A 26040-nucleotide genomic window follows, 5' to 3' on the forward strand; every position below is an offset into this window, starting at 1 on the left:
GATCCAGCCTTAAGCCCCATCTTATCACCTACTTTCTCAAACCATACCTATACCAATTAATGCAGATTAGATTTCCTGGAAGCAGAAACTAAGACAGAATTTGAAGTGAAAGATACTTACTAGTGATCAACATTTATTAAAGGAAGAGAGAGGAAGTAGGATTGGACAGAGGAAGAAATCAAACTTTGATAATGGGGCCAATGTGTTGATGAGCTCTGCAGTAAGTCTTCTTTTTAAGAGTGTCCCTAAAATGGCTAAATTGTTCCCACCTGGCTCAGTCACCAGATAAAGGATGCCCAAGAAATGGTGTGATGTCATGTAAGATGGCTCTCTGCAGCTGAGGCAAACCCCAAAGGATATGAAATCTGGGGTCTGTCAGGGACTGTCACCTCTGTGCAAGTCCTTCCCTGAAAGGGAATCACCATGTATAAATAATTATCTATGTCATTACTTTCTGCTTGCTTTTTAAAGAAAAGTTTAATAGGTTACTAGCCAATTATAGTGGATATAAATCCTTTAAGGGCACAACCACTGAAATCTACAAGTTTACAGCCCAAAAAAGAAGATCAAAAATTTTCCATAAAATGAACAGCATTAAATTAGCATTATTCTTATCATCACTTTGAGACACAATGTCATGTCAAGTCACTCCTCACCTGTTGAATTAAGACACAATTTTTCATGACCTGAGAACAGTCTAGAGTACAAGATTTTTATCAGATCTGTGTTCATTCTGGAGGAGTTTTGCAGTGACACCTCCGTCAACCAAGATGAGGTAGATCACCTATTCTTTTTGAGTATGAGTTTAACATGGTGGCTTCTGGCAATTTCAACCAGATTTCTTTTTCCTATGGGACTTATTTATATCACTTTTTTTTGCATCACTTTCTTAAATCACTACATCTGAAACTAATGATGTACTATGTGTTGGATAATTGAATTTAAATTAAAGAAAAGTATACAAAGAAGTCAGACTACTATACTGCTACTTCTATCTAGGAGAAAAAGCCAGGTCTGTCCAATAACCAAAGTAGCATGGGGTTCAGTCATTTGAAGTAGATTTTCACACTCATGGCTGCAGTTTCTAAAACAAATTACTCTTCCAATAGACAAGAGCAGTGTTTCCTCACAGTGTGATTTATGAACTTCCTGCAACAGAATGACCACAAGTTCTTTAGAAAAAAATGCAAATTCCCTAGGGAAGGGCAAAAATATTATTTTTATATTTTCATATTTTTATATATTTTATATTTTTTCATGTATCAATTTTATATATTTTCATATATTTTTATATTTTATGTTTTCAACAGGCTGGTTAGGTGACAATAGAGCACACAAAGTCTGAGAACCACAGATCAATAGTGTGTTCACTGTTAAGTCACAGAGTGAGCTGTTAAGCACTAATGGAAACTGATGTATACTGAGCTCTGACTATGTGCCTGGCATTGCTGTAAGCACTTCATGTGAGTTGTCTCATTTTATCCTCACTGTAACTCCACACATGAGAGATTGTTATTACTTACATTTTATGGTGATAAAACTGAAGGACTGGAAGATCTGAACTTAAAATATAAGAAGTTTGACTAGAATGGTATGAACTCTACTGTGAGCCAAGGAGCAAACAAAGCTCAAGACCTTACACAGGAACCTTAGGCATCTATTGTCTTCCGAAATTTCACCATTGATAGGACCTATTATTTCTGTATTTTACATACTGAAAATATTTTGACATGTATGTAACATTTTTTATATTATAAGTATTAACCCATTGAATGAAAGTTGTATACAATATCTTCTAGAAGTGATAAAGCTCTCAAATAATGTGGATAATGAAGGATGGATTCCTCATTGTCATCTTAACCAATCACTTTTGAAGAGCTATCTAGCCCAATTCTGACCTGTTTCAGTTAATATATCTATAAAATAATTAGCTCATTTCCTCTATATATATAACTGTTGTACTGTCATTGTCACACTTTTTAAAATAAGACTTGTTTTTTAATGAGCTCATGATGAGTGGAAACAAGAACATAGTTCATGTCAGAATTTCATGAAAATATTCTTTTTGTTATTTATTAAAAACAATATAATAAGACTTCATCTCTAGGGGCACCTGGGTGGCTCAGTGGGTTAAACCTCTACCTTCTGCTCAGGTCATGATCTCAGGATCCTGGGATTGAGAACCGCATCTGATCTTTGCCCAGCAGGGAGCCTGCTTCCCCCTTCCCCTCTGCCTGCCTCTCTGCCTACTTGTGAGCTCTCTCTCTCTCTGTCAAATAAATAAATAAAATCTTAAAAAAAGAAAAGACTTCATCTCTAGCATTATACTAAAAGCCACAACTCAGTATCCTTAAGAAAGTATTTTATAATTAAAAATCTCTTATTCTATACTGCTTCACTAATCATGATGATGAGGATTCCAATCAAAAGAATATTTCCAGTGTCACAGCTAACCTGCTAACTTCGTGACTGTGTAAGACACTTTTGTTGGCTTCGCATATTCAGCTCTACACTTCAATGTGATATTAAATAGCTCTTAATTCATTAACATTCTATTCAAATGAGTTCAATGTGCTCATTCCTGATTCTGATTAAAAATAAAATTCCCTTGTTCTTCAAGACAAATTTTTAAAAGAAAAGTCTTAATTTTAAGACAATTTCATTTTAAAAAGGTATTTTTATCCAATAAAGCACAATCATTTACATTGGAAATCTTGGGTAGAGGCTTACAGGAATAAAATTAGTTTGTTGTCAAGCATTTTAGAGAGTTGAAACTAGAGAATTTAACTTCTCTGAGTAAAGAAAGGAAGAAAACACAAACTTATTATGTACCTCTTATATGCTAATTGACTCTTCTGGGAGCTTTTTATATGTTATTTCAGCTAATTATCACCATGCTTTTGGAAAAAGGCATTACTGGCCCCCATAATATTACTCACCATTTACATATAAGGAGACAGAGGTTCAATGAGGTTCAGTATTATGCCCAAAATCACACAGTCAATAAACGAATCAAAATTCTAGGGTCTTCCCCCACATACCATGTCACTTCCATAGAAAAATGGTAGTGGCATATTAATAAACAAATGCAATCTGATTTGCATATAAACACAGAATGGCATTGTGAAAAGTACATTATATCATAAACCAATTCTTTAACCCTAAGTATTACATTTACACACAGAGACAGTCTCTACAGACTGTGAATTGTTAATCCATGAGTTGGTTTCAAGGAATAAGCATTCTAATTTATTGTTCAGTGACAAAGGTAGATCCTGGGAGTAATCCTGGTTTTTTGCACACAGGAAATATTTCAATTAAGAAGGTTTCTCTCTCATGAGGCCATCAAAATACTTTAGTGTGTAAGAATCACAGGCCATTTGTTAACAAGGCAATTGGTGAGAGTGGGGATTGTGGGGGAAATGGATTTCTGCATTAGGAATTTCCTTACAAAAAATGGAAAGTTACAAATGAAAGCTAATTCTTTTAAAGTCCTGTTATTAACATCAGACTTGATCTATACCACTGACTTCTTCCTGATCGTAGACAATGTTAAAAGGTCATGAAACAAAAGGGCAAAGTTAGAGGAGATGCATCATTCATAGAAGACAAAGTGGGGTGTGACCTTAAAGCTTATTAAAACAAAAACAAAACTACTTCTGACATTCTTCAAGTTCTTCTGGTTTTAGTTTTCTTTTCAACTCTCTCCCTGTGTAACCCACTCACAGACACAACAGGTAGGAGATCAATTCATTCCTCATTTTTCATTTATTTAAACAGATGAATATTCTGCCACAGGAGCCAGAACCTACTCCCTTACATAATTGAGGTGTGTGCATGCCTTTGTGTGTGTGTGTGTGTGTGTGTGTGTGTGTGTGTGGTTCACTGTTCTGGGATGTGAGAGGGGGCAGGTAGAAATCCTGAGGCTCTGTGGTGGAAGGCAGAGTTGACACCTCCCTTTCAAAGCTACTGTCTGGGAGAAGGGGTGGGAACTATACCAACCCATCAGCACGCCACATGTCAGTCTCACACACAGATCCTTCTCCGTCATGTTCCCTGGGAAATTTCCCCCAGATTAGGAAAAGAACCGTAAGGCAAGTCTGCCTCAGAAGGCGAGTTTTTACCATTGCAGCACAAAGGACAGAGAAGCGCGCTTTCACATCTTCGCAACTCCACTCACTTGACCAGCTCTACTCTTCAGCACCACGGAGAGCAGCGTCTCCTCAGCTACCACCCATGGGGAGCCAGATTCCCGGGACTCAACACCGGATTCCGGTCATCTAGAGAGGAGGGACCAGCCTGCTTATTTCCCTCAATGTAAGCAACTGTGATGATTCTTTCATACTGATTTTTCCAACAGAGGTTGTTTTCTAGCTGAAATAGGGAATTAAACTTTTATTTATTAGCTCTTTTCCTCCTGTGCAGTGCTTGGATTTTTAGATGTAAATCTGGATCTGAAATCTTTCTTATTTGTTGGGTTGGTAGAGGAATTTTTTTTTTTTTTTTACTTTTCCTTGGAAGTCTAAGTTTAAAAATCCATTTAAAATAGACAACTCATCCTGGTAACCCAGTCTCTTTTTGTGCTACAGTGCAGTTTTTTCTTTTATTCCTGGAAGAGAGTATATGTGTTGTCTGTTCTCCTCCTACTTCACTACTGACAGCTTTTAATTTAACATTTTTGTGACTATTTATCTTAACATAAATATGGGGATAGGAAGAGGAAGGCTGTTTTCTGATAAGTAGCCACCATGAAAGAACTACAGGTGGGAAGAAAGAGGCTGTTGCTTTTTCTTTCCTTTTATTTGTGGAAAATATGTCCTTTAGATGTCCATTTTGACATAATGAATATGCTGTTAATAAAAGAGATGTAATCTAGGCAGGGCTTTGACACAAGCTTTGAAACTCTTAACACAGAATCTCCCTCTATACATGTGATGTTGTAAATTCACTTAAGTGTGATTGAATAGACATAATCAAGATGCTGTTGCCATTAATTGTAATTTAAAGGCTTAATGAATTCAGGGTAGATTTGAAAGAAGCAATAATGATTGACCCTGTCTGGTGGCACTCAGTGAATTTTTACCTCAGAATGCCACCTGCTGGTGGGTCCTATTTCTGAACCACTGGACACATATCAGATTTATGAATGAATACACATTAAATCCAGAATATTCATTATGAATATGATACAAATTCACTCTCTAAGATTTTTTAAACAATGGCATTGGCTTAATTATTTAACAACTTACCAAAGTTCTATGTCACAATTACATTTCATAAAAATTTCCAAAAACACTTGTTCCTAAGCTTAGGGGCATACAGATTAGCTAACTCCTTCTGGCAGTAATTAACCCAGAAAAAATGAGAACTATGTGGAGCCTCACTGAGGCTAATTTCAGATACATGTGGTATCCTGGATGAGAGCTGCCAGGATTTCTTGCTCAAGGAAAGGCAATCAACATTTCTCCCCAGATAAATATTCAGCATATTACTTTATTCAGTATTGTCATTTCACAATTTAAGAGCCTTTCTTATTTTCGCAGTAATGGATGATCATTTCAGGCTTTCCTGTTACAAAAGTTAATTTAACAGTTAAAAGGTTACACATATATATTTTATACCAAGAAAAATCTGGGGAAAAAATATATAACTGTAACTTGTCATTTCAGCTCTATCTGGAGATATACATAGTGAGATACAGACATCCAGGTTCATAACTCCTCGGTTCTAAATAAGACAAATAAGGATTAAAAAGAATAAATAAAAGAAACACATACAAAGCACTAGTTATATTTGTGTGGTTAATATATAAAGTATTTTGAAAATATAGAGAATAACCTCTAAACGATGTCATTTGTTGAAAAATAAGTTGTTGATAAAATCACTTATTAGCATTCAGGAATCTAGATAATATTTTCAATCCAAGATGTAATGGAAAAAATATAACACATTATTGTATTTGGAAAGCACATCTCAAGCAGAATTGTTTGGAAAGTATATCTCAATATAATATATTATAATGAGTAGCAAAAGGATATTTTGGCTATTCTCATAGGATCTGAATGGTAAGGTATATGAACTCATGTATATTCACGGGATAACCACGTGGATACTTTCCTTTTATTCAAGATGCTTGTGTTATACAAGCAAATCATTGCCACTAACTTAGGTCAGAACTTGAATGCTATAGATCCATAATTATTATGATTATATTAAATTAACAGAGTTAATAGTATCCAATGTTATTAGCGCACTTACTAGGCACTGTAACTCATAGGTACTATCTCACCTCAACTTCAACAGATAAGGAAGATGATACTTAAAAATTAATTGGATGCCTCTGGAAAATTTTTCAGAAGTATCCTGAAGAAGTGGAAATGCCCCAGTCACCCAAGGGACTTAATATACCCTATGATATTAATGGTCTCCTTTAGCAACTTATGGACCATTATTTATAGTGGAGCTGGAAAATAATTTGGCCTTGGAACTCATGCCTTACTTTAAAAGTTATCAGCACAAACAGGAAATAATAATTACAGGTTCATATGGCTCCAATATTTGTAAACATTAACACCTCTGTTTTATTGGTCTTCTTTAATGACCAACCCAAATTCAAGTATTTAAGAACTGATTACATTATTTGACCATGCACCAAGAGTATGGGGCACCAGATACATATGCCATATAAACAAGTAATTCCCCTGCCCTCAAGGATCCTGCACTTTAATGAAGAAAATTTACAGTCTAAAGAAATTTAGAAAAAATGGAGGAAGAAGAGGATGGCATTGGCATACCAGCCCAAAGCACTGGCTTTGAAACCAAACAGATGAGACCCCTAATAGTGGATCTACCACTAACAAGTTATGTAGCTTTAACAAAAGTGGTTAATTTCTCTCAACTTCATTTCATCACCTGTTAAATGGGAATGACAACAGCACCAGTAACATGTAGTAGTTTATGAGAATTTAAAATGTTAATATATGTAAAGTATTCAGCATAGTGCTGGCAATGTGGTTAATGTGTACTAAATGTTAATCATTACGATTAGTCACTGAGGAAAACTGATAAGCTTATCATATGATTTGTGTGAATTAAAACAATAATTCGTATAAAGCACTTATCAGAGTGGCTGGCACATGGCAAGTGTGTAATATATGTTAGTTATCACTATTATACAGTCATTTAGAAAAATAGCTAAGCTGACTGTATCAGTGGAGAGTAAAACATAAGCCAATTTATAGTCATTTACTTAAGTGTACTGGTATTGTAAGATTTTGATCATTACTGTCATGGACATTTGCATAATGCTCACAGTATCAGCATTCAGGACATGTCATATACATTACTGCATTTTCATTGTGGTTGAGATGCAGGGAGGATGGACTTTACTATTCTCTTATTTTGGTAAGAGAACTAAGATTTAGGAGAAGATTCTAAATCACTTGAATATTTCATCACTGTTGCTCTGGACTAAAACTCAGACTGTGTACACTTGGGAGAGAATGCACAGACTAGAGCTGGGTCTTCCTAGGTAACTAGACTAACTCCTGGATTTTGTTCGGTTCGACGTTCAGTTGTGGAATGTTACAGACTGAATTAGTTTCAGGCTTGGGTGATTTCCACAGAGACCTATGGTGCATGGAACAATTTTATGAAAAAGACAACAAATGTCTCCAAAAAGACATTTTGATTAAATGTCCTTTTCTTCATCAGTAATTAATCACAATCCCTGTCTCCAAAATGCTTAATGGTCATGCTTATTTGCAGCTGGATTTAGGGTGCAGAATTTATACTTTTCATGGATCACTGACATCTGGCTTTCTTCAGACTGGCTGATGCATCTGTAAAAGCAGTTTGATAAAAATAGCAACCAAGGGATCAAGAGGGAGTTTAATAATCAGTCCTCCTCTCAAATATGGTTTTGTTTCCACTGAAACCCTTCTTCTCAATGACATCAAATGTCAATGTATGCATTTATGAAAGATGAAAAACACAGTACCTTACTGGAGATGTTTGATGAGTCTGATCACTCATTATCTCAATAATATATGCAAATAAAAAGGCATTTGCATTCAAAGTTCATTTTTAAGAAAAATATTAGAGTAAGGGCAATCAAATACTAATTGGATTTTAAGGAGACTCATTTTGCTCATTATTGGTCCTTAAACTGGGACAATATCCCCACACTTCAGCAGAGCAACACAGCTGATTCATGAGTGTGAGTTGTGGCCATCAGCTATTGTGAGCCAAATGACTTTATCTTTTTGACATATCACCTTTTGTGGATTCTTCCCAACCCATCTGAAATGTATGGCTAAAGCCTGACTCTTCATAATGTCAAGATTATTAGTGAGGCTAAATATATTCGCAAAGATAAAAATGATGAAATTAGGCAGCCAGGGAAAGGTTGGTAAAAGAGTACAAATCTTAGCCATAAGATGATGCTCTAGTGTACAACACAGTGACTATAATGGTTGACAACACTGTATTACATAAACAAAATTTTCTAAGAGAGAACTTAATGTTCTCACCAAATACATACATGTGAGGCGATGAATATGTTAATTAACTAGATGGTGGGATCCCTTCCACAATGCATGCTTACATCAAATCACCGCAATGCATATTTTAAATATTTCAGAATTTTGTCAGTCATACCCGAACAAAGCTGAAAAAAATAAATAAATGCTTAAAAAGCATGATTAGAGGGGTATCAAGATAAGAGGGGGTCAGACCAAATAAGAAGCCGCCAGTGAGGTAAAAAGTCCCCCACCAATATCTGAAGGAATTCATGCGGCTCGTGCTTTATGGTGAAAGTGACCTCACAGCACAGGATGCCCCAGTATACCCTAGGATGTATACGTGACTTGAGGGCCCAGAAGGTTGGCCCAGAAGGCCAAATTCTCCTAGGGAAAGAGCAGAACTGACAATTCTGTAAGCATCCAAATGTATCTCAAAGCTGAGATTTTAAAAGCTGGGAGAGAGAGGCTTGTTTGTTTCTTACTACATCTAGGTGTCTGCTTTCAAGGTCGTTCAGAAAAATGCATGTCAAATGGGAAGGACTTTTGACATTCTAACAAATACTAGGCACACACATGAACTTTTTCCTTGATAAATCATAATTATTATAGAAACATCAAGATTTATATGACACTCTACTCTTGTGCAGAAATTATTTGCCCTTAGGTTTAGTGTTTCTGCTTCACTTAAAAACTAAGAGTGCTAACACCTTGCTTTTATGTTTGTTCATTGTCTAATGAGGGAAATTATCAAACAATGTTTTAACATCCCTTAAGTTTTTAAGCTGCAATGTCTATGGTATTCATACAGATTCTGAATTTAGACTGGGTTCTTGCATGTTCCTGGTGAAATGTTCTCTGCTCTGACTTGGTTCAGATTATTATGGTTATTATATTTCCTTTGAATTAGTATCTCCATGGATGGTTGCTATGTATTACTTGTATGCCCTTGACCTTGGAGTCTGACCTATTCCCCCTCTTGAGCAGACCTCTAATGGAAAAGTGACATGGAAACAAGCTGAAGCTGCCCTTCTAGGACAGCTGCCATCTCATTTCTGACACACCATTCAGGTGCTCCTGAGTGGAAACTACCTTTTCTCAGGTTGAGTCATAATGGCTAAATCCAGAGAGGTGCTTCAGAGAGGGGTGTCAGCCTCATCATAGGACACACTAAGTAATTCTATCAGAAAGACTATTAGTCTTCTATGGGCTCAATTTGCCCTCTGCGTCTGTGTACCCAGATGACAGACCTTGAAACTGACATCCTTACATCCTCTGAAACAACGCTCTTTGGGGATACAAATGAGGTGGCTGCTTAGCTTTCATCTCAGTCTCTTTCTTCCCTCTGAAAAACCTGTAATAAAATGCCTGCACCCTATTTGTAAAGTCCCTCTCCTATAGAGGTCTCTAGTGGATTCCCAATCTACAGTCTGCTTTGGCATCAATAAGCAGCCTCTCTCCCTGGGAAGACGGCATTGTTGAGAGAAATGGGCTCAGAGAAGCTCGTGGACTTGTATCCTGAGAACCTTTTCCCCAGAAATCTTTTATCCAAATGCACTTTAGGAAAGTGGATGGCAGGTCGGATCTCTTCCTAAAGGAGCACAGAGCTCTCTGCTAGAATTTATCACCCACGGTTACATTTTGACGGAGTTACCCGTAATTATTCCTTCTAATTTTCTGCAGATGAAGAAGTCATTCTGTTGAGTTCAGCAGCTTCCCCCCAAAAGTGTGGGCCTCAGCCCTAGGCAAGATTAGAGCATAAGCTCTGAGCTCCAAGTCTTTTGGCTTATGCCAGACGGGGCCCCCTAAAGGAGCTAAAACTATAAAGGTTTGAGCAGGTCAAAAGGTAAAAACAAGCAGAAAACCAAATAGAGCCCAGAATTTTAAAGATCACAAGATTGCCACTTTTTTTAAAATCTCAAAACACTAGGTTTAGTTTAAAGTCCTTCTTCTGGGATTACTTTTATTTTTTTATAAATGGCTTAAGTAAAATAAGGAGTATTTGTTTTAAATATTTTATTTATTTAACAGACAGATATCACAAGTAGGCAGAGAGAGAGGAGGAAGCAGGCTCCCTGCCAAGCAGAGAGCCCGATGTGGGGCTCGATCCCAGGACCCTGGGATCATGACCTGAGCTGAAGGCAGAGGCTTTAACCCACTGAGCCACCCAGGCGCCCCAATAAGGAGTATTTTTAATGCATGGAGATATGACCAATAACAAAAAGACCACTGGAAACCCAGAAAATAGTTCAAAATAAATCCCCAAGTACTTACTCTTTAGAATATATAGTGTCTTAAAAAAAAAAAAAGAATATATACTGTCTTATTGAAATGTATGCCATTCTAATTTAATGTGAGTAGGGGTAGACTAGAAAGAAAAAAAAAGAATAGAAAATATGGGTAGGGCCAATTGGAGAATCAGCTGTTTAAGTCTGTAGAGATTTAGGGAAAAGTGGTCAGAACTCTATATTATAATGAACGCATCCCTGAGCCAGGGATCCATTCGAAGTCTCACTGCTAGCTGGAGATGGGGTGCCTGACTCAGTCCCAAATGACACAATACCTTTTATTTTTCTCTAGTCTGACCTTTTTAAAACCCTGGCAAACTAAAGACTAGGTTATTTACCCAAAGTTACCAAGGTGGCCAAAGGTGGAAGAGGGACTCCTACTCTAAGCCATCCGACTTCAAAGCCTGTCTCTCAGTCCTACTTGTGTCAGCAATATAACCTGTAATAGGATCAATGCCAGAATTGCACAAGTAATATGGGTGAAATCATTAACTTCTCAGTATTGTGCCTGGTAGAGAATATGTGCTTAATAGATGTTTAACCATTATTACCAAGTATTAGTATTAACTTCTACCTGCCACAATAGCAAAGAACAAGTGAAAAATAACCCCAGCATCTAAACTAACTTGCTCTTCCACCCATACAAAAAGCCAGGTTTGATCTGAGAAAGCTAGGGCTGAATTTCCTCAGTGGTCATCAGTAAGTGGCAATGTGTCCAGGCCCACATCCTGCCACACCTTGACCTTTCAGAGATGCTCAGGCTTCACAGGAACCAGAAAGCAAGCACAGTCCCCAAACAGGTTCCCCATACAGGACAGCCACCTGGGACAGCACCAGATGTGGAAACAGAGGTGCATGGCCACACCTGTGTGTTGTGGGAGGGCTGTCACAGTGAGGGAGCTCAAGGGGACAATGCACCCGAAGCAAAGAGAGCAGTATCTGCAGTGGCCAGGTCTGCAGCAGAGCCCTGGGGGAACTGGGTGTGCCAACAGGCAGGAGGATACCAACACGCCTTTCTAATACATGTCACCTCACTTAATCCTCTGATGGACCCTACGGCAAAAAATTACCCATATTGTACAGGTAAATTCACAGAGAAGCAAGGTATCAAAGCCCAGAGAAATTAAGTGAGGTGCTGAACTTGGCACACATTGAGAGAAAACTCATAGTCATTGGCCTGTTTGGACTGCACTCTTACCCCACACACTCCCTATCTCCCATTACCCTCCACCTGAAGCCACATTTCAGTCTGTCACCATTCCTCCACCCGAGGCGCACAGATGCTGGATAGCCTAATCAATATCCCTCTATATGAGTAGGAATAGTTCAGGTTCGCTACCCGGTCTTCATCTCAGCGAGCGGAGAATGACTTCTAATAAGGTTTCATAATTTCTCCTATGATTCTGCTCCTGAGATTCTTTTCCACCTTGACAACTTGGGTCTGCTCTGCCCCTGGACACCCTGCAGGCCCCTGGGAGAGTAACCGAGCATCTCTGCCTTGTACCCCCATAGGTTGGGGAGCGGCACCTTCAAAAACATGCAGCGCCGGCACACGACACTGAGGGAAAAGGGCCGCCGCCAGGCCATCCGGGGTCCCGCCTACATGTTCAACGAGAAGGGCACCAGCCTGACGCCCGAGGAGGAGCGCTTCCTGGACTCGGCGGAGTATGGCAACATCCCTGTGGTCAGGAAAATGCTGGAGGAGTCCAAGACCCTCAACTTCAACTGCGTGGACTACATGGGGCAAAATGCGCTGCAGCTGGCCGTGGGCAACGAGCACCTGGAGGTCACGGAGCTGCTGCTCAAGAAGGAGAACCTGGCGCGGGTGGGGGACGCGCTACTGCTGGCCATCAGCAAGGGCTACGTGCGCATCGTGGAGGCCATCCTCAACCACCCGGCCTTCGCACAGGGCCAGCGACTGACCCTCAGCCCACTGGAGCAGGAGCTGCGCGACGACGACTTCTACGCCTATGACGAGGACGGAACGCGCTTCTCCCACGACATCACACCCATCATCCTGGCGGCGCACTGCCAGGAGTATGAGATCGTGCACATCCTCCTGCTCAAGGGCGCCCGCATCGAGCGGCCACACGACTACTTCTGCAAGTGCAATGAGTGCACCGAGAAGCAGCGGAAGGACTCGTTCAGCCACTCGCGCTCCCGCATGAATGCCTACAAGGGACTGGCCAGCGCTGCCTACTTGTCTCTGTCCAGTGAAGACCCTGTCCTCACCGCGCTGGAGCTAAGCAACGAATTGGCCAGACTAGCCAACATTGAGACTGAATTCAAGGTAACTCTCCCACTCACCACTCTGCAGACAGAGGGCTCTTCCAGGTGTGTCCATTAGTCAAATGGGTTGTCTTCCAGTCTAACCCAAGGTGAGGGCCTTGGGGTCTCACTGGCCCATGGGAGGAAGGGGATTTCCTCAACCTTGCCAGATGTAGGCCTGAAGGAAAAGCAGTCCATTAGACGAAATATTTGAAACAACCTAAATGTGGAAAAGAGGGGACTTAAGCACAAATCTACACAGTAAGAGACAAGCAGCACATAGGCAGGATGGTGTTGTGGTTTGGAGGTAAGCGCCTCACTGGGCTCTGCCCCACAGAGCTCAGTAGTGTCTAGGACACCTGTGAATTTTTCCTAGCCCAGGTCTGGGATTTCTTCATTGTCTCACCTGAATGGTTTTGATATATCTTGTCCAGCTCTCTATCCTGTCCTGGACTGTGTTGATCCTAGATCCAGTCTCCTACCCAGTGCTAGAAAGGCTTGCCGGCAGCCTTTCTCAGTTTAGGAAGCTATTACTATTGTTCTGCCAGGGGACTAAGGGAAAGGTAAATGAAAATGAAACAAAACTGTTCTTTTGTCGTTGGGCTTCTTACCTCTGCAGATGGGCCCAGGGCAAAAACCCTATAATTCTACCCCCTGAGAACACCCAGACGACCAGACTAGCCTGGGGACTGGAGACCCATCTCCAAAGTCCACTATTCAATAGCGGAGTGATCCTGTGCTTTTACTATCAACTGACACTATTTAAAGGAGGAGGTGTTTAAAAACAACCATTAATATGGGTACCATTATTATCCTCCTTTTCAATGAGGGCACAGAGGTAAAGAGATATCATATAGCTAGGAAGTAGTGAAACCACTAGGCACTCAGAGCCAGAGCCAGCCCTTAGCCATTCTGGGAAAACTGTTCATGCACTGGGCTTCTCAGGGTTCATCGGTCTTTATCTGAATGATGAAGGTATGGAATACCCCTACTGCAGAAGGTGCACCTGGAAGGGTAGAAACTACAACCAGCCTCAGCATTTCTCATCCTGCTATTCAACTAGAGCCTAGGATTCCTGGGAGCATACAAAAATGTGTCACACGCAAGGCTGACAATGGAGCGGGGAAAAGATGTTAACTACAGGAGAGAAGTTCATTGTCCCAATAAGATGTTAGGGACACAATTAGGTGGCCAAGGATGGCTACTGATTCAGCCAAAGGAGGCCCCATGGACCATCGTGTTCAGGGAGATCTCAAAGGAGGAAACAGAATGGGGCTGGGCCTTGCTGAGACAGAGGAATTGGATCAGTGGGAAGAGAGAGGTGGGCATTTGGAGAAGGCAAGTGAAGGTGAGGTCCGGAATGGCCCAGAGCAGACAAGGGACAGCCAAGAAGCTGCATGGGACTAGAACAAAGGCTTCCTATAGAGGCACACAGGAGGAATGCTGCAGAGATGATTCAGGGCCAGATCTCAGGAGGGTCTGTGTGTCAGGCTGAACACTGTGGAAGCTATCCTGTAGGATGGAGAGCCACTGAGATTTGTGATTAGGGGATGAAAATGATAAAAGCTAGAGTGTTGGAAATTTACTTCACTGGTAGGTCAGCTGAATTGGAAGATTTGGCATGTGAGGCCAAATCTTCTGGGACACAAGGAGAGACAATTTAGATATGCATGCATGAGACCATGGAAGCCTCTCCAAAGGAATGGATCGCCCACAGCCACAGACAGAAGGGAAAGGCTCACCAAAAGCTGTGGGGCACTACAGATGTGAATAGATGAAGAGTCCTGGAATTAACTAATTTTATTCCATCTGTTCCCCCTATCTTGGACCCATCTACTGAACTGGAACAGCTTCCCCAATCCTGCACTGTTCATAGCCTCATCTAAAAAAAAAATGGTGGATGTAGATGAGGAGATTACCCAAAGAGGCCCCAAAGAATGTAGCTATTGCCTGTTCTTTCCTCGTCTCTGTATAATAAACTCCATCAACCAGCAATAAGGTCAATGAAGCCCCAAAGAATGTTGGTAGAATTTTGTTTGTTCCCTCAGCTTCAGACTGAATCTTCATAGGCCATGTAAAAGTGGCTAATCCAATATATTTAGCAATTTCTGGCCCAAGAGGGGGGGAAAAATTCTAGAAAAACAATTTTTTTCTGGATAATTGCTCAATTGCCCAATTCTCTACAATCTGGGAACAGTCCAGTCTTCCTGAAAAAACTATGCTAGACTAACATGTGGAATTATATCTGAGCCATTTGTTTCCTTTACTAAAACCAAAAGTCTGGCATATTTTAGTATATATAATATCTAAAACTGGAAGTTTGTGGAAAGCATGATATTTTGATTTAAAAAGTAAATTATGGCAATTAGAGACAATTAAGAGCACTCCTAACATGATGACAAATGTGTTCTACAATGCACTGTCTTACTCAGAATAAGAGCTAGCATAAATACATTTGCTGGCTATTAACATCCCCTAGTTACCTTTGTTTGAAATAATGTCTTTCACATTGTCGACAAATGGCACATTATAAATTAACACAAGCGTTCCTTTAGAACTTTATTACTTATTCAACTATCCTTGTATGTGCATTCCTGACATTATAAATCTTCTCAGAGAAGAGAGCAGCTTAGCAAAAGACAAGTCAATTTGTAATAAAAGAATGAAGAGCAAGTGTGTGTTCTAAAATACACTCTTTAGGAGTCTGCCCTACTTTAAAGGGACTGCGTGCTGCTGACTGTAGCCGCATGTATGTGGGTGACCCATGACATCAGCTGTATAAAAAAGAGATCTGGTCCTGACTGGAGGTGTCCTATGTCATCCTCTAGATCCTCTAAGACACTCGCCCTGGGGATGGCTGCTCCTGACTAGAAAAGCTCACACAGGGAAACCTAGATTCAGTGGCCTAGTCTACTGTTTTTGAGTCAATGTAATTTATCACTAGACCAGAGTCTAGTCATTAGCAAGATCTACAGCCAATGTACAGGTCTCCAGTAAATTATGGCTGAAGTCAGATGCCTGCCAGCAAGTCAGTATTTTTGGTTTAGAAATGATGTATCTCCTCAAAGATTTCTCTTATGCCTCTCTCACCTTCTTGGGTCTAAAAATATATGAAAACTCATTGTGGCCCATGAGACCTTCCTAATGCCTTGACCGGTGCTCAGTAATCTAATAAGCATTCCATAAATCCTTGATGAAGGGAATGAATGAAATCCTGAAAGCATAATCCTTTCAACTGATGAAGCAAGAGATTACTTTTTTTTTTAAAGATTTTATTTATTCATTTACAGACAGAGATCACAAGTAGGCAGAGAAGCAGGCAGAGAAAGAGGAAGGGAAGCAGGCTCCCCGCTGAGCAGAGAGCCCGATGCGGGGTTCCATCCCAGGACCCTGGGACCATGACTTGAGCTGAAGGCAGAGGATTTAACCCACTGAGCCACCCAGGCGCCCCGAGATTACTTTTATCTATGATTTAAACTCTTCCTACATGTATGAATCTAATAGAGCTATTTGATAGACATGGTGGGATGGGAAAGCTCCACAGAAGGTTAGGAGGCAGTTAAAGGGATCAAACAAACACAAGTTAAATAACAGAAGACCAATCATGTGCTGCATTGTATGGTGCCAGTGGCCACTAAACTCCTGGACAGCAGGACCTACAAGTGATATTTTGGTTAACTGGTTTATCTGAAGAGGAGGAGACAGGGACAAAGAAAGGGAAGATCAGCATGGGATGGGTTATTTAGAGGTGTTTCATCCTGACGGAGGTTCTCTCTATAGAGAGAGGCACCTGAAGTAGCATGGAAAAAATAAGGTTGAGTTACAGCCCCTGCCACCAGGAACATAATAAGGTCTTTACACTTTTCTTGAATTAGTCCGTTTGGTTTTCTTTACTGATCAGCCTTCTGATAAAACTGCTGAGGATCCTTTCTATTTTGCTGGTATCTTGCCAAACTCCAAGGCATCCTGTCTACTGTGTTGCTTATCTATAGAGCTGTTGCTTCAAAAGGATTACCGGTGTTAATCTTTCTTCCAACTCAGTTACACTAGTGGGAGCAGGAAGGGATGGAGAAGCAAAGGATGATAGAAAAATAGGAAGTGAGGTTTAGGGATTTGGAAAGAAAGAGAAAACAGGGCAGGGACTGGAGGTATCCCTCTTGCTTTCTCACCTTTTGCTTAAATTTAAAGTACCCCCTGTTCCCAAGTCAAGGGACTGTGGAAGCCCTAAAAACACTTTCCCTTATTTACCAAAGACTTGGTCATTCAGAGTAATAACAAAGCTCCAACTAAGAAGGCTTTTCATGTTGACACAACATCAGCATGGAGGCTGCTGATGGTACAACTGATTCGAATAAACCAGAGAGGAGAAGAGTAAGGGCAAGAAAGCGAAAGCTGTAGCTTCATCCTGCTTAAAGTGCTGATGACTTTACTGGTTGTTAATGGGTTGTGAACCCAGGTATTATGAAAAAAATAGATAATGAATTATGTATCAATGTTTGTGTTGCCATTTTAAGACCTGCAAAAAAAATTCTCTGGGCCTAAAATACCACAGATTAAAAATGCAAATAATGATAAATCAGACCAATTTGCCACCTGCTATGATCTCTAGTGAGATCCCATTGTGGAAGGTAAAGATGTTGAGATGACAGTTTGTAATCTGCTTGCAAACTTATCAAAATGGAAGAGGAAAAAGGAGGGGAAAAGGAGAAGGAGTGTCTTTGTATGGTGGTAGAGAAAGCTCAAAGCACATAGGAACTAGGCCATTTGGAGCCAGGGAGCTAGGAAGCCAGAAAGCTTGAGTAAAGGCCCACCCTGGGCCTGAGGCAGTACTGGAAGGCTGAATAAGCCTGCGCTCCCAGCATCCACTGGAATCTGTGTTTTGCACCTGTTTCTCATGCTTTGAATATTTTTAGGCTTTTCAAATTTTACAGACCAACACCGTCAGAAAATACATTTCCTTGAAGTTTGAAAGCTTGGCTTGTAGTATAAACAAATGCCTACTTAACATGCAAGAAATGACTTGAACATTGTTTCCTTTACCATTGGGAAAATATTTTTTAAGCTGCAAAGTCTGCAAGTCTTAAAAGCAAGTTGTTGGGTGTTTTGTTGTGTTTTGTTTTGTTTTTTTAAGAGAACTTGGCAGAAAATTCCTCAAAGCACACACTTATGTATCAATCCCCAGTACCTTCAGGGATCTGACTGGTGCCCCCAGCCCTCTGCTTGAGCATCCAAAAAGACAGAATGGAAGCAGAGGATCACAGATATCAGGGTATGAGCTGCCATGGGATGCCCCCTGGTCCCAAGCATGTGCAGATCCGGTGCAATGAGAACATACCTGCCACTCCACAGGTCCACACTGTGGTCAGAATCACTGGCTTCCATGTCTGAGAGCAAGATCCAGGGACTGGCTTATCTCAGGACAAGGGACAGACATGACCTCTGCCCATGCTAGCTCCATCTTTTTCTGTTTTCCTACCTAAGCATCTGGAGGAGCACTTTCACCAAGGCATTCATTAATGAGTCATCATAGGAAATGAGCTAATTAACCTATGCTTCAGTGACAATTTTTCACTGGGTCACAACTAATACCTAAAGTTATGTGACTGTCTTCTTCTATGGTTTATGTCAAGAGCATCAGCCTCTGAAATACAGGAAGACAGTGTACATTGAGTGACAGGAATTCAGGTGGGATAAAGGAGGCTATTTGCTTTCTGAGGACAAGGGCAGGGGGAGAGGTTCCGGTGAGTGCCCAGGGCAGCTGTGCTTCGTTTCCTCAAGGCTGTGGAATGGAGAGCCAAGAGCTTGGCTCTGCACTCAGACTGACCTGGCTTCTAGTCCATTGCCATCTCCTGGCAACCGTGCAATCTTGGGCATCTACTGGAAATTAGTTTTCTTATTTGGAAACTGGGGCGTTAGAATTGTAACATGTCCAAAATGGAACGCCTGTCTTCCCCACTCAAATCCTGGCTCTTACCCTAATCTTTGTAAATGACAACACAATTCATCCACTTGTTCAGAAACCTCATTCCACTGAACCTCCAGAAAATCCTGGCACATATTAGGTACAAAGAGAATATTAGCTCAGCAAAGAAATAAATGAGTCAGTGAGTGAATTAATAACAATGTCCTTGTGCAGGGTGCTGGTGAGGATTATATTCTTTATTTTTTTTTATTATATTCTTCATCTAATTTTATATTCTTCATCTAATTGATCCTCAACAGCACCCTGATTAGATGAAGGATATAAAACTCTCTGCAGAGAACTTGACCCAGAGTAAGTACATAATTTTCCCCCAGAGAGCTCAGAGGGGATGAGCCTGCTGGATTTTCAACATCACAATGTTCCCGCCAATGAACACAACTCCTCCTCTTTCAGCACCTCCTCAACTCAGTCTTCCTGATTTCTGCTAGGTTTCCCTACCTCCTGCCCTACCCCCTGTAGATCTTTCTAGAACTAGAAAACCTAGAGGCTGTACTTGTGAGCTCCATGGTTTAAAAAAGGCCAAGGGAATAGTTCCAGTTGGAAACACGCAGACCACTGACAGTGCATAAGCCTGGAGTGTTACTAAAACATTGCTGTGAAAAGAAATGGCATGGGCAGGAAAGACAGAGGAGCAGAGGAGGAGGAGGAAGGAACCAGGCAGACAGAGCTCCTGACAAATACAGAAAGAGACTATTTTTTGAAAAATAGCTTCATGGAAAAGATTCATCACTACACACAAAAAATGAAGGGGAAATCATTTCCTCTACAAGTCCAACTATCAGCATGAAGTATCAGAGATATGGAGAAATTAGAGACCATTCTAGAGAATATTAGTCGATGAGTAGCAGCACAAATTACCTCAAATGGAAATGATGGAAATGAAGGATTTTTCTCTGAAAAAAAAAAAAAAGTTACAATGCTATATAAATTAGTCATCATAGGGTATCATTAATCAAGGAGCTGCACACCCCATCGACATGCAGGCATGTATTTTCCTAGCAGCAAATTCACAGATTCAACGTGGAAAATATATGTCAGGAGAAGATCACAGGTGGGTGGGCCCTACTCACAGAGCTCTCTGAAAACCTGACATCCCTGCAACTAACACTCGTCAAGCCTCTAGTAAGAGTAGGGCTCCAGGCTGGGTGCTGGGATGAAATAATGAACCAGATTCAACAAGCTTCCTTCCTCAGGACCTGAGAGTCTAGAGGAGGGGACAGACATTATTCATACAATCATGCAAATATATGTGGCTTTGCAAATCAGGCTGAGGGCTATGCAATAAAAGGGCAGTTTTAACAGCTGACCCTCTGTGTGTGTGCCTGTGCATGTGTGTGTCTGTGTGTTTAAAGGTTTCTCTAAGGAGGGGCACCTGGGTGCCTCAGGTGGGTTAAGCACCTGCCTTTGGCTCAGGTCATGATCTCAAGGTTCTGGGATGGAACCCTGGCTCCCTGATCAGTGGGGAGTCTGCTTTTTCCTCTCCCTCTGCCCCTCCCCACTGCTTGTGCGCACACACACACACTCAAGCTTTCTCTCCCTAATAAGTAAATAAAATCTTAAAAAAAAAAAATTTCTTTAAGGAGACAATGTTCAAATGAAAGCTGAGAGTGTAGGAGAGAGAAACACCCAACAGGGAATGGGAAGGATGGAGCAAGGCATAAAAAGTGCAGGGGGAACTGTGCAGCGCAGAGAGGGGAAAGAGGCCCATGAAGAGAGCGGTCAGTGGTGCCACAGGACAGGGAGGAGCAGGGGATAAGGGCCCGAAAGCGCACCACCTAGCTGCAGCCTTCCCATGTAAGAAGCTGGAGTTCATTTTCCGTAAATGAAGAGCCTCCAGAAGGTCTCAGCAGATGAGTGAGTGACTCATGTGTGCAGTCTAGAAACATCCGCTGCACCAGCGGAAGAAAGAGCACTGGAGGGAACAAGAATTGAAGGAGTTGGAGAGCAGCTGTAGGAAGAGGGGGTCCTCCCAGGAAGGAGCTGAGTGGCACCCCAGTTCAGAAGAACCAGCAGATCTCAACCTGCGGGTGACTCAGCCTGGCTGGAGCAACCCCACAGATTCCTGGCTGTTTCGAGGACAGCTTGCTCATCTGTGAGCTGCAGGGATCCTGCTTCTTCCGTCTCTGGGGCCCCACAGGGCTGCCCAGTGGAGCTCCGGCAATGGAGAGTCACAGAGAAAGAGGTAGAAAAGAGCCAGCTCCTTCTCTCCCCCTCCACAGCAGAAGCCCTGTGGAGCCCCAGCACAGTGGGAGAGTGGTGAGGACTCCAAGGTCCCACCCTGGCATCTGCAGGTAGAGGAGAGGGTGTGGTCCAGGTCAAACTCTTCATTGCCAGCACAGACGCACTGCAAAGTGGGTTCAGAAGTGATAGCCCCAGAACAGAGAGAATTCCACTGGATTTTAATCTGTGCAGTACATCTTCCAGATTCTGAGCGGATCTTTCTCTGTTGGCTGCAGCGACCAAGTAAACAAACATTTCATTAGAGGAAAATGACTAAATCTTATCTCATTTTTTTTTTCAACCAGAGCTTGTTTTAGCATCAACAAAGGCATGAAGTCGACCTCTTCCTCTTCTTCCTCCTCTTCTTCGAACATCCAAGGTTTTGGATGTTGAGAATACCAGAGGCAGAGGAAAGTGGGGTCAGGAGACTCTTTCTTAGGCACTGAAAATCCTCCATGGTGAAGGCCTGGTTGAGTACAGGGGGCTGTATTAGCCCAGGGACTGCTGTCACGTGAGGACATACCACAGAGGACGTATACTCTCACCATGCTGGAGGCCAGAGGTCCCAAATCAAGATGTTAATAGGCTCTGCTTTCTCTGAAGGCTCTAGGGTAAGATCCTTCCTTTCCGCTTGCCGGTTTCCTGGGAGATCTTTGGCCTGTAGGCTTATCTCCTGTATCTCTGCCTCTGTTGTCATATAGTGATCTTCTGTGTTTCTGTCTCTTACCCTGCTCTTATGAGGACATTCTTCTGAGGACCAGTCCTTTTGGATTAAGGGCCACTCTACTCCAATAGGACTTCATCTTTTTTTTTTTTTTTTAAGATTTTATGTATTTATTTGACAGAGAGAGAGAGAGAGCACAAGTAGGCAGAGCAGCAGGCAGAGAGAGGGGGGAAGCAGGCTCCCTGCTGAACAGAGAGCCCAATGTGGGCTCGATCCCAGGACCCTGAGATTGTGACTTGAGCCAAAGGCAGAGGCTTAACCCGCTGAGCTACCCAGGTGCCCCAGGACTTCATCTTAATTAACTACACCTGCAGCACCCTATTCCCAATAAGGGCCCATTCCAGGGAGGATGTTAATTCGGGGGAGACACCATCCAACCCAATACAGTGAGGTAGAGCACTAGGCTGAGACGAACTGGGGAAGACTGAGACCGGGAACCCAAACCCTCAGAGCAGGGCAGGAGAAAAGGCAGGAGGTCCATTATTCTGGGAAACCAAACACAGCCCTAAAACTAGGAGATCAGTCTGGAAGAAAAAGGAGAGACTGCTGATGCTCCCTATTGACCAAGGCACAACCTAAGATAGCAATATTGCAGTTCTGTAAAAGTGTGTGTGTGGTGTTTGGGGGAAATGGGAGGTTGCTGACAGAAGCAATGGGGAAAACTTGGTACCTGAACACTGCCCCTCTCAAAGACATTTCCAAGAGCTGGGTTTGGGAATAATGAAAATAAAACACACTAATTATAGAATTTTTAGAAAATATAGAAAAGTAGCAGGAACCAAAAGGTCATCCTTAATTTCTACCATCTAAGAATAATTCATATTTTGGTATGTTTTCTCCTAGTGCTCCCCCTATAGCCATGTACAAAAATTTGAGTAAAACTATGACTCGGATGGTGAAACGTTATCATATTTTCATTTCCCATCATACTTTATCCTCGTTCCCACACTCCCTCACCCCAAAAAAGCTCCTACTTCAGTGTATTTAATGTACTTATACATAATATATTTCATATATTTATATTAATTATGATATGCATAGGCATATATGTGGTATTCATTCAGGAACTATTTCTTTGGAACCTACCCTGTGCAAAGTTCTAGAAGCTGGGAACATTTAGAAACCATCAAAACCCAATAATCTCTGCCCTCTTTGAGCTTAGATTCCAATGGAAAAATATAGTAGTGAGTGTTTGTAAGTTACATAAAAGGGATCGTGGTACAAAATTATGACCTTCCATACTCTTTTGCTGGACACCAGGTTCTTTTATGGTCTCTCCATGTCACTCTCACTCTGTGTGAGCCTCCTTCATTGATTCTGTTTCCTGCTCAGTACCACGTTCTGTGCATCTGCAGCCTTTCACTTTCCCATTCCCACAGTGATGGGCACCTACATTGCTCTAAATACAAATGATGCTGCCAGATCCATCCCTGTACCTGCCTGCAGGCCTATTTAAGTGCTCACAGTACAGGCTCAGGAAGGAACGCCTACAGTTAATTTCACTCAGCCCAGCTGCCTGTCCCCCCAGAAGGCCTGTCCCTGGGGGCTGTGCTTTGTCAATACTTCTAGGTATTATCCTGCCTTCTCATGTTTGCTGGTATGAGAAATATGATGATTTAAATTTGCATCCCTCTAATTGCTAATGAGACTGAGTCTTTTTTCCTATATGGTGTTGCCCTGTGGGTTTCTCCCTTCTGTGAACTGCCTCTTCCTGTCATTCCTTCATCCACTTTTTAAAAGGATTTCTGTTTGGAGTATTTTGAAATTTTCGTTCAGGAGTTCTTCATCTATTCTAAATATTAGGCGCTTATCTATTTCAGACATTGCAAACATCTTCTCCCAGGTTATCACTCATTTGTGACACCTTGTTTTGAAGACAAACTTCTTTTTGAGGTGATTTGTGTATTTAGTCTTATTACAAAACCCTTCCCCACCAAGGTCGCAAGCACATTCTCCTACATTACATCTCTTTTTTCTTCTATTACCTTCATGGATCCACCATTCACGTTTAGGTCTGAGTCCACAAAAAGTTTGCTTTTGTGTGTGGGGTGGGTTTGCATCACTTGCTTGCCTTTCTCCACATGGCAAGCTAGTTTCCCAACATCTAGTCAGGAACTGGACTTTTCCCCACTGATCTATGCTGCCTCCCCAATCGCACACCAATTCCCAAATACACATGTTTCTGCTTCTGGACCTTCTGTCCCACTCCATTGTCTTATATGCCCGTTCCTCTACCCACTCCTCCACAGTTTCATTCTTCAGACTTTGTTTTATGACCCATTTCCTGATATGGAGAGCCACTGATGTTTTTCTCTGCTTATATTTGTTTTGTGCAATGGTGACAAGACTGTACGAACAGTCTGGAATCCTGGTTTTCTTACTGAATATTGTAACTTTGTCATTGCCCCCATGTAATGTCAACACTTTATAAATAACACTTCCTGGAAATGTTCAGTGTCCTGTGTTGGGAATAAAACTTTTCCTCTATGGTGTTATGTTGTACAGGTCAGGGCCTGTGAATTAACTAACAAAAGACAGGTCAGTAGGAGAAAAGATAAGAGTTTATTCATATGCATACAGAAATGCAGAGAAGAACTGGCTTCCTGAATAGTTAACACAGGAATTGACGCACCAACTTAGTAAGGAAAAGGAGAGGAGAAAAGAGTTTCTAAGGAAAAAGAAGACTTTTAGGAATCACGTGAGCTTTCACAGAAAAAACGGAAAGCATGAGAGTTTATGTTGTTTGTTCTCAACTGGGTGCAAGAGGACAGTCTCCTTTCTAGCTGCTACCCTCCCCTATGCTCAGGGGCCACAGGATTTATGGCAACTATATTTTGGGAACATGCTGCTAAAAACTTTTAAAAGAAGTAAAAGAAGTTTAAGCTGCTCTTTGTTCAGATTTTCTTTTCTGCTTAAAATAATCTTCATGACATTCTGATCAATAAAACTCCATCTCTAACAATTCACTGAATCCCAACAATGGAATAACTCCTGAGGCGCAATAAGAGGCAAGGGTGGGCCCCAGGGGCTGCGGAAAGTTCCCAGGACAAAGAGCCTCCAGCGCTGGCCAAGGAGACAGATAGGCCTTTGTAGGTGAGTAAGAACAATCTTCCCTCCACCCTGCTGACTTCATAGCTGAGAACCTTGTAATAAAAGGCAGATTAACAAGCGGAAAACAAAAGTTTAGCAGCATGTTTATATCATGTATACAAGGGAAACACCCAGGGAAAAATTAGTAACTCTGGGAGGTAGCTTAGAATTCAGAATTAAACACTTCCTGAAAGGGTAGGAGGAAGTCCACCTGCCAGAGGAGAGTAAATGATTTTTAGGAAAGATGAGTGTGTCCTTAGAAGAAGAGATGGGAAGTATGATAGCTGGTGACAGAGTCTGCCTGGGTACGGGGTCCTCTCCTGTGATATGTCCATCTTCCCTGGTTGATGAGGCTCCCCTAAGAGAGGATTTATGGCAATCATGTTCCTTCTGGAGAATCTAGTTTCAGGCATAGAAGGGGCATACAGAAAAACCCTCTCCCTTCATTTGCTGTTTTTCAAGTGCCTAATGCTCAAAATAATCAATATACCAAAAGGGCATATTTTGGGGTACCATGTCCTGAACTTCTACAGTCATGTTTTAGGGTGGCATCTTCTGCTATCCTGCACTGGCTACTTGGTAATATCTGCACCCAGACTTGGTTTCCACAGTGTCACCTTTAGCTATTGTCTCCAAAACAGAACCCACTGTTCCCAGGGACTGGTGACAATCCATTTACAAGGGAGAAAGGGGGGGATCCTTGTTGTTTGAGAGGCTCCTTCTTATAAATACCCACCAGTTGCAGCCCTGAGCAGAATCAGAAGATAAATCATTGAAACCCTTGACAATCCATTTACAAGGGAGAAAGGGGGGGATCCTTGTTGTTTGAGAGGCTCCTTCTTATAAATACCCACCAGTTGGCAGCCCTGAGCAGAATCAGAAGATAAATCATTGAAACCCAGATGGTCCCATAGGACTGGCTTGGTGAGGAGGTTTGTGTGCTCACAT

General features: G+C 41.6%; 1 protein-coding gene across 1 annotated transcript in view; it reads left to right on the plus strand.

Moving 5' to 3' along the window:
- Positions 1 to 4088: 4088 nt before the first annotated feature.
- TRPC7 (transient receptor potential cation channel subfamily C member 7) overlaps positions 4089 to 26040 on the plus strand; it is a 150315-nt gene continuing 128363 nt past the window's right edge. The window contains exons 1-2 of the mRNA XM_046000290.1: positions 4089 to 4317; positions 12320 to 13097. Of these exons, the coding sequence (XP_045856246.1) occupies positions 4316 to 4317; positions 12320 to 13097 (780 nt within the window). The 5' untranslated portion in view covers positions 4089 to 4315. The remainder of the gene's footprint in view (positions 4318 to 12319; positions 13098 to 26040) is intronic.

Source organism: Meles meles, chromosome 3 (assembly GCF_922984935.1).
Source record: "Meles meles chromosome 3, mMelMel3.1 paternal haplotype, whole genome shotgun sequence".
Taxonomy (NCBI): domain Eukaryota; kingdom Metazoa; phylum Chordata; class Mammalia; order Carnivora; family Mustelidae; genus Meles; species Meles meles.